At 38.0% G+C, this 13,127-nt stretch overlaps 1 protein-coding gene across 16 annotated transcripts in view; it reads left to right on the top strand.

Annotated features, from left to right (window-relative positions):
• LOC102389627 (WD repeat containing planar cell polarity effector) overlaps nucleotides 1-13,127 on the top strand; it is a 454,572-nt gene that overhangs the window by 248,917 nt on the left and 192,528 nt on the right. For all 16 annotated transcript variants that reach the window (XM_045162259.1, XM_045162264.1, XM_045162261.1 and 13 more), the window contains 3 exons: nucleotides 10,397-10,444; nucleotides 11,275-11,319; nucleotides 12,942-13,012. In XM_045162259.1, coding sequence (XP_045018194.1) covers nucleotides 10,397-10,444; nucleotides 11,275-11,319; nucleotides 12,942-13,012 — 164 coding nt within the window. The remainder of the gene's footprint in view (nucleotides 1-10,396; nucleotides 10,445-11,274; nucleotides 11,320-12,941; nucleotides 13,013-13,127) is intronic.

Here is a 13,127-nt window from a genome sequence, read left to right as displayed (position 1 = left end):
TTATGCAACAGAGAAAGTGAATGAATTGAAACTGTATGCAACAACATAGATGAATGTCAGGAATATGTTATAGGGAAAAAGTTTAAAAAGTAAGCTGCAGCATACATACAGTATGTTTGCACTTAAAGTTCAAAAACAGTAGCTAAATTAAATAATGTATTGTTTTAGGAGACAAGTATATGTGGAAGAACTATAAAGAATGCTAGATTATAAACACAGTATAGCTCTGACAAGGAAGGGAGTGGAAGTGAAATAGTAAAGGGCACACAGCAAGTTTAAAGGTAGTGTTCTTGGGAGAGGGTTCAAGATGTTAGCATAGGAAGAGCCTGAACTCACCTCTTCCCATAGGCACAACAAATTTAATTAAGTACATATGGAACATGGATGAATAGAGCCTCCACAACAAAAGGTAAAAGGACAGCACTGAGATGGGTAGGAGAGACAAACAGTATTGCCAAGGGGAAAAACCACATCCCAGCCACAGCAATCCACAACTGGGAGAGATAACAAAGGTATGATCTTCTCTCTCAGTTGTGAGGGATTCAGATTCCACGCCAGCCGTCCCAACCCCTAGATCCTACGCAGGAGAGACAAGCCCCTAAAATACCTGACTTTGAAAACCAATGGGAAATATATCCAGGAAAATTATAAAACTGCAGGGAACAGAAAACCCACTCCTGAAGGTTGTGCATGAAAACTCAGTTGATCTGAAAATCAACACAAAACACAAGATTGAGAAACATATGGACTGTAGGTAAAGGGGACCCAGTTACTAATCTTAAAGCATCTGCCAGAGACTCAGGAACCAACTGGGACACTCCCTGGGAACTGAGATACTGGCTGAAGACAAAAAAAAATGTCTGCATGCAGGGCTACAGCATGCAGGATTGGAGTTCCCCAACCAGTGGTTAACTCTTGCCCTCTTGGACTGCAAGGAGATCCAACCAGTCCATTCTGAAGGAGATCAGCCCTGGGATTTCTTTGGAAGGAATGATGCTGAAGCTGAAACTCCAGTGCTTTGGCCACCTCATGCGAAGAGTTGACTCATTGGAAAAGACTCTGATGCTGGGAGGGATTGGGGGCAGGAGGAGAAGGGGATGACAGAGGATGAGATGGCTGGATGGCATCACTGACTCGATGGACGTGAGTCTGAGTGAACTCCGGGAGTTGGTGATGGACAGGGAGGCCTGGTGTGCTGCAATTCATGGGGTCGCAAAGAGTCGGACACGACTGAGCGACTGAACTGAACTGAACTGCAGTGGAGGTGTGGAGTCAGCCACTGGACTGCCAGAGACGTCACAGGACATTTCTTATGAAGGCCATTCCTTCAAGACTGGGAGAGATAACTGATTTACTTAATATATAGACGTAAACACAGAGACTTAGGCAAAATGAGACAGAGGGATAAGTTCCAATCAGAAAAATACAGCAAAAACTTCAGAGCTATGTCAAGGCTGTATGTTGTCACCTTGCTTATTTAACTTCTGTGTAGAACACATCATGCAAATGCCAGGCTGAATGAAGCTCAAGCTGAAATCAAGATTGCCGGGAGAAATATCAATAACCTCAGATATGTAGATGACACCAACCTAATGGCAGAAAGCTTAAAGATCCTCTTGATGATATGAAAGAGGAGAGTGAAAAAGCTGCCTTAAAACTCAGAGGGATGGTACAGGGAGGGAGGAGGGAGGAGGGTTCAGGATGGGGAACACGTGTATACCTGTGGCAGATTCATGCAAAACCAATACAATATTGTAAAGTTAAAAAAAGAATTAAAAACAAACAAAACTCAACATTCAAAAAACTAAGATCGTGGCATCATGTCCTGTCACTTCATGGCAAGTAGATGGGGAAACAGTGGAAACAGTGACAGATTTTGTTTTCTTGGGCTCCAGAATCACTGCAAATGGTGACTACAGCCATGAAATTAAAAGGTGATTGCTCTTTGGAAGAAAAGTTATGACAAACCTAGATAGCATATTAAAAAGCAGAGACATCCCTTTGCTGACAAAGATCCGTATGGTCAAAGCTATGGTTTTTCCAGTAGTCATGTATGGATGTGATAGTTGGATCAGAAAGAAGGCTGAGTGCTGAAGACTTGTTGCTTTTGAACTGTGGTGTTGGAGAAGACTCTTGAGAGTCCCTTAGACAGTGCAGAGATCAAAGCAGTCAATCCTATAAGAAATCAACCCTGAATACTCATTGGAAGGACTGATGCTGAAGCTAGCTCTAATACTTTGGCCACCTGATGTGAAGAACTGACTCATTGAAAAAGACCCCGATGCTGGGAAAAGTTGAAGATAAAAGGAAAAGAGGGTGGCAGAGGACAAGGTGGTTAGATAGCATCATCAACTCAAAGGACATGAGTTGAAGCAAACTCTTAGAGATAGTGAAGGCCGGGGAAGTCTGCCGTGCTGCAGTCTATGAAGTTGCAAAGAGTTGGATATGACTTAGCAGCTGAACAACAATAACAATAAGCATCTATTTCGTGTGCAGTAACATTGTCTTTAAAAACACTGTATATACCTTAATTAAAAAGTATTTTATTGCTAAAAATGCTGAACATCATAGGAACTTTAAGCAAGTCTTAATCTTTTAGCTGGTGAAGGGCCCTGCCTCAATGTTGATAAGTTTTGGTTGCTGAAGGTTGGAGAGCCTATGGTAATTTCTTAAAATAAGATGACAGTGAAGTTCACCACATTGATGGACTTTTCACAAATGATTTCTCTTTAGCATGCAATGTTGTTTGTTAGCATTTTTACCTGAAGTAAAACTTTCAAAACTGCAGTCAGTCCTCTCAAATCCTGCTGCTGTTCTATGAACTAAGTTTACATAATATTCTAAATCCCTTGTTGTAATTTCAGTAATCTTCATAGCATCCATACTAGGCTTACTTCATCTCAAGAAACCACTTTCTTTAATCATACATAAGAAGCATCTCCTTAAGTGTTAAAGTATTCTCATGAGATTGCAATGAAATTCAGTCTCATCTTCAGACTCCACTTCTAATTCTAGTTCTCTTGCTATTTTCACCTTGTTACTACCTCCACTGAAGTCTTGACCTCTTCAATGTTGTCCCTGAGGGTTGGAATCAACTTTTTTCAAACCTGTGTTAATGTTGATATTTTTACCTCTTCCCATGAAATATGAACATTCTTAATGGCACCCAAAATGGAGTTGCAGAGTTGGACACAGCTTTACAACTGAACAACTAGAATGATGAATCCATTCCAGAAAGGTTTCTTTCTTTCTTTCTTTCTTTTTTTTTTTTTTTTGCCATGCCACATGGCTTACAGGATCTTAGTTCCTGGACCAGAGATTGAAACCAGACCCCAGCAGTGAATGTGATGAGTCTAACTGTTGGGCCACCAGGGAATTCCCAGAAGGTTTTCAGTTGAATTTGCCCAGATCTAGCAGCTATAGCCTTAGAATTGTTTTTTGTAAACCATAAGACTTGAATGTCAAAATTACTCCTTGATCCATGGACTACAGAATGAATGTTGTTCTAGCAATCATAAAAACAACATTAATTGTACATCTTCTGTCAGTGTTCTTGAGTGACCAGATGAATTGTCAATGCACAGTAATATTTTGAAAGCAGTCTTGGTTTCTGAGCTGTAGGTCGCAATGATAGGCTTAAATTATTCAGTAAGCCATGTTGTCAACAGATGTGCTATCATCCAGGCTTTGTGGTCCCATTTACAGAGCACAGGCAGAGTAGATTTAGCAGAATCTTAAGGGCCCTAGGATTGGTTGTGCATTGGCTTCTGCTTGAAGTCACCAGCTGCATTAGCCCCTAACAAGAGAGTCAGCCTGTCCTTCAAAACTTTGAAAACAGTCATTGACTTTTCCTCTCTAACTATGTAATTTCTAGATGGCATCTGCTTTCAATAGAAGGTCTTTTATCTACATTGAAAATTTGTTGTTTATTGTAGCCACCTTCATTAATTGGGACTTACCAGGTGGCTCAGTGATCAAGAATCCCCCTGCCAATGCAGGAAATGCAGGAGATGCAGCTTCGATGCCTGCATTAGGAAGATCCCTTGGAGGAGGAAATAGCAATTGACCCCAGTATTCTTGCCTGGGAAATTCCATGGACGAAGGAGCCTGGCAGTACAGTCCATGGGGCTGCAAATGAGTTGGACCCAACTGAGCATCTGAGCACAAGCACTTCATTAATTGTTTTAGCTAGATCTTCTAGATCACTTGGTGCAGGTTCTACATCTACACTTGTTACTTCCCCTTGTATTTTTATGTTTGGAATATGGTTTCTTTCCTTAAACATTGTAAAGCAACCTCTGTTAGCTTTAGACATTTCTTCTGCAGCTTCTTCACCTCTCTTAGTCTTCATAAAATTGAAGAGTTAGGACCTTGTTTTGCATTAGGCTTTGGCTTATGGAATGTTGTGGCTGATCTGTCCAGGTCGCCAACTCTTTCTCCATTATCACCAATAAAGTTGTTTCTTATCATTTGTGTGTTCAGTGGAGAAACACTTTTTCCTTTAAGAACCTTTCCTGTACAGTCACAACTGATCTGTTTGACTCAGGAGGCCTAGCTCTCAGCCTCTCTTGACATTGAACATGCATTCTTCAGTGTATATGTTAGTCATGTCCAACTGACCCCATGGACTGTAGCACACCAGACTCCTATGTCCATGGAATTCTCCAGGCCAGAAAACTGGAGTAGTTTGCCATGCTCTTCTCCAGGGGATCCTCCCAACCCAGGGATTGAACCTGGGTCTCCCACATTGCAGTCAGTAAGCTTATGGGTCTCTCAGAGTCCTCAGTAAGCTTAATCATTTCTAATTTTTGATTTAAAGTGATTTAAAGTGCAATTCTTCCTTTCACTTGGACACTTAGAGACCTCAGTAGGGTTATCAATTGGCTTTATTTTAATATTGCTGTGTCTTCAGGAATTGTTATTGTTATTCAGTTGCTAAGCACTGTTCAACTCTTTGCAACCCAGTGGACTTCAGCATGCCAGGCTTCTCTGTCCTTCACTGTCTCCAGGAGTTTGCTCAACTCATGTCCATTGAGTCAGTGATGCCATCCAACGACTCATCTTCTGTCACCCCCTTCTGCTGCACTCAGTCTTTCCCATTTCCCAGGGTATTTTCCATTGAGTTGGCTCTTCACATCAGGTGGCCAAAGTATTGGAGCTTCAGCTTCAGCATCAGTCTTTCCAATGAATATTCAGGACTGATTTCTTTTAGGATTGACTGGTTTGATCTCATTGCTGTCCAAGGGACTCTCAAGAGTCCTCCAGCACCACAATTTGAAAGCATCAATTCTTTGGCATAACTTTTATTTAGTAATAAATACACATTCATAAAACTCCAGGAGAGAAGAGAAGGACAGGGAAGCCTGGTGTGCTGCAGTTCATGGGGTTGGAAAGAGTCGGACACTGAGCCGCTGAACAACAGCAACAAATGCATTCAGAAAAAACTCAAGAGAAAAACACAGTGTTATGAATAGCTGTCTCTGAAGAGCAGAAATACAGGAAATTAAACTTTTTTGTTCTTTTCTAGATGTTATACAATGAACACATTACTTCTGTAATCAAGAAGCCAAATTATATTGACATCGGCATAAGAATGATAGAAAAAAAGGAAATGAACGCTATGACCAGAGACAGTGGTGCACACAGGTCCCAGGAGGCAGTAAGATCTGCCCCAACTGGATCTTCAGCAGGGCTTATCTGTTCTCCTTCCCGGGAACATTCTTTCTGAACCCATGTGCAATCCTACCTCTTTAGGGCTCAGCTTTACTAAGTCACCTAGAGAAGCCTTCACTGCCATTGAGACTAAGTTCGTAACCCTCTTACATATTCTCATTATGTTTAACATTTAAAGTAGTTTTTGAATTGAGGTATAATTGAGTTATAACATTAAGTTAGTTTCCAGCATACAGCATAATGATTTGGTAAGTCTGGTTAATATATATCTACCACCATACATAGTTTTTCCTGTGATAAAGACTTTTAATATTTATCTCTTTGCAATTTTCAAATATGCAATACATCGTTATTAACTGGAGTCACCATGCTGCACATGATATCCCCATGACTTGTTTATTTTATAACTGAAGTTTGTGCCTTTTGATTCCCTTCTCCCATTTCATCTACCCTCCCCTTCACCTCCTGACTTTGGCAGCCAATCTGTTCCCTGTGTCTGTGAGCTTGTGGTTTATTTTTTTTTTTAAGATTCTGCATTTAAGTGGAGTTCTACGGCATTTGTCTCTCTCTGACTTGTTTCACTTAGCATAATGCCCTCAAGGTCCATTCAAGTTGTCACAAATGGTAGGATTTCATTCTTTTGATGGCTTAATTCCATTCTGAATATATACCGCGTCTTCTTTATCCATTCATTCATTGATGGGTACCTAGATCTTGGCTATTGTAGATAATGCTGCAGTGATCATGATATAATGGTACCTATATCTTTTTGAATTAGTGTTTTTATGTTCCTTGGATAAATACCCAGAGGGGAAGTTGCGGGATCACATGATAGTTCTACTGTTAATTTTTTGAGAATCCTGCATACTGTTTTCCATAGTGAATGCACCGATTTACATTTCCACCAGCAGTGCTGAAGTGTCCCCTGTTCTCCACATCCCTCACCAACATTTGTTATTTCTTATCTTTTTGATAAATGTTATTCTAAATAATCTGAAATAATCACAAAGTTTTATTGGAAACTTGCTAGTATAGAGAATTTTTTTTCTTGAACCATTTGAGAGTAAGTTACCAACCTGATGCCTCACCACTCCCAAATACTTTAGTGTGTGTTTCCTAAAGAAAAGGTGTAGTCCAGTGTCACGTATATAACCATCAGAATCAAGAAATTAATGGTAATAATAGTACTACCATCTAATATGCAAAGAGTTTCACCCATTGTCCTTTTTTAAAAAATTATTTTTTAGCTGTGCAGGATCTTCATTGCTGTGCGGCCTTTCTCTAGTTGTAACAAGAGAGGGCTGTTGGATAGCTGCACTATGCAGCTTCTCATTGTTGTGGCTTCTCTTGTTGCAGAGCACAGACTCTAGGGCACATGGGCTTCAGTAGTTGTGGCACGTGGGCTTAGCAGTTGTGGCTCCAGGCTCTAGAACACAGGCTCAGTAGTTGTGGCACATGGGCTTAGTCGCTCAATGGCATGTTGGTTCCTGGATCAGGAATAAAACCCATGTCTCCTGCATTGGTAGGCAGATTCTTCACCATTGAGTCACCAGGGAAGCCCCAACTATCCTTTTTATAGCAAATGGTTGTTGTTCAGAATTATGTTACATTTAGTTATCATGTCTCTTTAGTCTCTAATTCTGAAAGAAATCCTTCAGCTTTTTAATTTTTAAAAATTTATTTTTTAACTTTTGTGACTTCAACACTTACGAAGATTTTATACCACTTACTTTGTAGTATATCCCTAAATTTAGATACATTTGAAGTTTCCTCATAAGTAGGTTCAGATTATGCTTGTTTGGTGGGAAGTATACAGAAGAATAATGCTGTATTCTCAATGCATCCTAACATGAAGTGCACAATTTCAATCCGTGTCTTTACTGATGGTGTTCATGATCACTTGGTTAAGGTGGTGTCTGCTAGGCTGCTCCACTGCAAAGTTACTTTCTCCTTTAGAATTAATGTTTTGCAAGGTGTTACCTTGAAAATATGTGAATATCTTATTCTTCATTTAACTTTAAATATATTTTTAATAGGTGTATGTATTTTTTAAAAACATGAGTGATCTGTGATGATCTTTTATTTTTTTTGCCATGTGGGCTCTTAGTTCCCTGACCAGGGGTTGAAACTGTTCCCCTTGTACTGGAAACACAGAGTGTTAACCACTGGGCTGCCAGGGAAATCCCTAAATATATTTTTAACTTAATTTGTCCCTATGGGCTCAGGTACCATTTTATTCAGTGATTTTAATCCATTAGTACCATTATTTATTCTGATGTTTAGGTTGTCCCTGAGTGGTCAGTGGGACACCTTGCAAGCTGACTTATCATTGTGCCACATCCCTATCAATACTTGGGCATTTCTATTCTTTCTGGCACAACAGATTTGATCTATCAGACTGTTATTATATTGATACCTTCCCTTCCTCAGTGCTAGAATTAGCCAGTTCTCTAAGGAGCTTGGTTCCTTTTAGAGGAGAATGGTTTCTAGAAGCCAAGGTGTGCTTCAGGTACACTCATTGCTCTTGGAGTATCGTTGCTCCCAGGCACTGTCAGAGGCCAGAGCTTAGGGTATGTATGTATGCATACACACTTACTTGCATCCACATTCATAACTGTACCTCTGTATATTGAAAACCGTGAGTTCACACCAGTACCTTAAATTCTAATCTATCACCACAGGGTTCATTCTAATGTTCTCTCTTTTTTATATTTGTACTTCTCACACAATGGGAGAGCTGGGGCTTCCATATCTTTATTTATTTAAAATCACCCTGTTTGCAAACAGTCTTCTATCTCTTTGGCAACTCTCTTCCCTGCATGGATATCTCTGTAGGTTCTGATACCCTTTGTTGGGCTCCCCGTGTATATGGATGTCCTCCATGCTTTATTCAGCCTCTGACAGCCAACATGAGGCCATTGCTCCTATGAATGTCCCTCTCACCCTGCGAGGGCTCTGACATACCATGTCAGACTCACTCTCCGTATCCGCATCTTGTCCTGCTTTTAAGAGCCATGCTAAGTTGCATCAGTCATGTCCGACTCTGTACGACCCCACAGATGGCAGCCCACCAAGCTCCTCCATCCTTGGGGTTCTCCAGGAAAGAATACTGGAGTGGGTTGCCATTTCCTTCTCCGATTTTAAGAGCCATACTCTGGTCCAAATGCAGTAGTTCAGACTTGTGCACAGAATTCATGGCCACTTGTTATCTTCATAGTTCTATTCTAGAGTTGTAATACATGGATGCATGAAACGATGGAATATTGGAGGATATTGCCTGTGTACAATAATGCATATGGTTCTTAGATTTCTTTTTTAAGAATCTTTTTATTATTCCTGGTTTGGGAAGATCCCCTGGAGAAGGGATATGCTACCTACTCCAATATTCTTGGGCTTTCCTGGTGGCTCAGCTGGTAAAAGAATCCTCCTGGAGTAGGGGAGACCTGGGTTCAATCCCTGGGTTGGGAAGATCCCTTGGAGAATGAAAAGGCTACCCACTCCAGTATTCTGGCCTGGAGAATTCCATGGACTGTATAGTCCATGGGGTCACAAAGAGTTGAACACAACTGAGCGATTTTCACTCACTTTATTAAAGTATTATATGTATATTGAAAAGTGTAAAGATTACAAAGATATGTTTTGAACTATAAAAAAGTGAACATACCCATAAAATCCTCACCTAGGTCAAGAAATAAAATATCAGTATCAGGAGCCTGACTCATGACCTTTCCCTGGCACGCCTTATTAGATACTGTCAATATAACCAACAGAAATAAACTGAACTCTTTAAATTATATGTCTCAATTAGTGACATAATGAAAAAAAATGGAACTTCAGTAAGTTTACACGATTGACTATTTTGAAAAAACTGTATTGGAGAAGTTAATTATAGCTTTTTGGGGGAAGTTTTATCCTTCAGTTTGAGAATTCAGAGCAGTCAGTCACTAGGGGGCAGCCTGTACTGCTTCCACTTTAGAAATAGCTGTATCCTTTTGTTAGTAACTTGAATTATTTTGCACAGAAGGAAGCAAATGTTACCTCAAAGAAAGAAGTATTTCAGTGTTCACAGATAGGAAGAAAATGGACAGTTATTTTATTCTCCTGTAAATCAACTACAAGGACAGATTCCATGGTTAAATCTCTTTTAGCATCTAGGAAACCTATCTTTGCTTTTGTAACCCCAGCAGAGCATCCAAACTTGAATGGGTTCGGAAGGGTTTTTGAGTCTAAACAAGCTTCAGATAATTTATCCATACCTTCCTTTAACCCTTCCTTTTCTGCAGATTTCCCCCAAATACCTTTCTGGATTCAAGTTAAGTCAGAGGAAAAAAAAAAAACACAGCTCAGAATTCTTCTAGCCACTTTCATTTGGTATTGTTTAGCGGTAGTTCCTTTTGGTAGTGCCCTGTGAAAAATATCAGAGGAAGCTTGAGAGAAAAAAGTTGGTCATCCTTGACTCACTTCTTTACCCTTCCTTTCCTCATGCCATTCTAGTTTTGTATATTTCTCTTCTAAGTGGACTGATAAACTTGCATTTCATGCATATTCCTAGAATAGATGAACTCATGTCTGGACAATTTCAAAGTATTTTTATTTCCAGTAACATATCGGTTGTTTCTGTCCTCCTCCCTATCCACCTCCAGCCCTGCCTTATAGTATGGGTTGGCTTCTCATTCTCCATAACTTTTTACTATAATCTAATGTTATTTCTTCCTTTCTATAGATAGAGACATTGGAATCTACCAATATTATGACAAGAAAGAACCATCAGGTAAAGTATCTGTTCTGCTAAACTGATTTTTATAAACTTACTATTCTAAATTATAAAATACTGACTTAAAAACTCGGTTTTTATGCACTTTAAATTCTAGAATTTCGAGAATGTTTACTCCAATTCTTTAGAAAAATGCTAAAGTTAATATCTGTTTTATATAAATAAAGCAGTATTGAGAAAATGCTATAGCAGAACATGAAAATTTTCATTTTACTTCTGATTAAACTGATAACTGGACAGTATGTTCTCATTTTTTTATCACTGTCCCAGTAGAGGGCATTGTTAATGCATGGGTCCCACTGATGCTGGTCTCCCGGATCCTTACCTGATATCTGGAATAGGCATTTCTGAGTGAATGATGAATTTTCTTTATCTGATTAATCCTGTTAATCCCAGAAGTTTCTTGATGGGCCAAAAGGTCTCCCCAGCTAGAGTTACTTCCTGTTTGGTCTCTGTTGAAGTGGAGCTTCTGTGGGCATCCCATGTGCTTAGCTTGGTAGTTAATAGGCTGACTTCATGGTTCTGATGACAGACTGAAGTAGCTTCTGTTCTGGGCTCAGTTGCAGTTCCCTTCCCTATCTGATGAGATTGCAACCTCAGGATATTGGCCCACCCGTTGTGTTGTGTAAGCCTTTTCACTTCAAATTTAGGAAATCTTCCATGAAATGAAAACATCCAAATTATGGCATTTTCCAACTGCCTTTTAAAAAGTTTTGCGTAATTTATTAATCTCAATAATGTGCATATGCACATATAAAATTAAGTATAATAAAAGTAATTTCCACTTTTTAATCTTTTTTCTAACCTCTCATCTGCTGCAAAATCAGCAACAGATCATGGTAACTTAGAAGAAAAGCAGAGGCTGGCAGAATGTAAGTTTACTTTATATATTTTTGGAATTATTATAAAACTGGAATTTTAATATCCCTGAAGATTGTGTCTTAAAACATTATTTTAAGCTGTCTGTACAAATAGGAAATGTTGTCCCTTCCATATTTCTTATAAATTTCTATTGTTTAGGTGCATAAACATATGAGTAAGAATTATACTGTTAGACATTTCTGATTTAGACCATTGAAATCTCTCTCAACTTTTGGTGAGATATGTGCTTATGTAAACAGCATAACCTTATGATATATGCTTATGCATAAGATATATGCTTATGTATTTATTAATGAACTGCATTTATCTTATTTAATATACTTAAACTAAGTGTACCATGGTTCTGTTAACATTTTATGGTCCATATTATACCTAAATTATTATTTTGTTTTAACCATTGTAAGAAAATAAGATTTGTAATTATCAGTATTGACATTTTATTCTCTCTAGTCTTTACTAATTTCAAATATATAAACATGTTATATATGTAATATGGCTACAGTATAATATGGCTAAAATATGACTGTTTTATTTAGGATATAAGCGGGCCTAAATATTGTACTTGTTCTCACTTTAAATGGTCAAGCTAACATTTAGTTTTTAAAAATACTGTATTAGTACCTGTGGCAGAGATTTGGAACTTTTTACATATGCTCTGCACATTGTAAATTATGTTTATAGAAGTCATTAATTTGCTTAAATAAAACAGCATTCTCCTATAAAAATTTTGATGTCTGTATATATTTTATACTACATATATATGCACATAAAACACATGTGCACACATTTAAAACTGTTTAGAAAATTCAGAGATGAATTCATTTTTGTGATGAAATAGGTGTCATATCACTAATGAATTTATTATTTTTTAATTCTTTTAAATAGAACGTTTTAGTTTGTTTTAGGCTATCATTGAGATTTTACTAAATAACATTAACTTTTAAAACAAAGCAAAGGCTTATCATTATTGAATTGTGGTGTAGCTTTTATTTATTTTTTTTCTTTGTTTTTTTTGTGGTGTAGCTTTTAGAATTATTTTATATAGAAAAGAGTCTATATAAAGTAAGTTAGTGTCTTATATAAAATAAGTTAGTGTCTAACTTATTAAAATTTAGATTTCCCACAATTTTATCCTTAATGTGTGATGCTTAATTTTAAATTCATTTTCTGTGTATTGTTTTTAAAATTTTATTTCTTTCCTCACTATATTCATTTACTTGTAGGAGTTTTCAGATCTGATAGATTATTTGCAGAGTTTAGAATTTCTTTTGTATTGAGTTTTTAAATTATTTATATGAAAATAAATTTGCTTCTGTGGTAAAGAGTGGGTCATTAACTGTTACGTACTAGGCTCACAAGCTTCAGAAACTTCCCAGGGATGCTCTGAGCATTGTTAGTTGTCATCATAAAATTATGATCATGGAGATTTTGTGGTAAAAATCCTGTTTCTATGCAAAGCCTTTCAAAAGACTGTCATTTGATGATGGAAATGAAGGCTACTTCCTTTCAATTAAGGAGGTGTTTTATTTTAATCTTCCTAAGGCACACTGCTCAGCAGAGTTTCCTTTTTAAATCGTGTTCAGCCAACTGTAGTACATGTTTTGTTTTCCAGCACGAGATTTTCCATGGATGCTCAAAAACAGACGCCCAGAAAAACTTCGAGACTCACTCAAGGAGTTGGAGGTATCTTTCCAAAAGTTTCAAAAATGGCAACGAACAAATCTGTTTTAAAACATCTTTCAACAGCTTTAATTTTCATAAAGGATCAACTCTCCTGGTGATGATAGTGTTGCTTTTG

This window comes from Bubalus bubalis, chromosome 12 (assembly GCF_019923935.1).
Source record: "Bubalus bubalis isolate 160015118507 breed Murrah chromosome 12, NDDB_SH_1, whole genome shotgun sequence".
NCBI lineage: Eukaryota > Metazoa > Chordata > Mammalia > Artiodactyla > Bovidae > Bubalus > Bubalus bubalis.
Note: the sequence above shows the minus strand (reverse complement) of the source record. Positions and strands in the feature narration are given on the sequence as shown.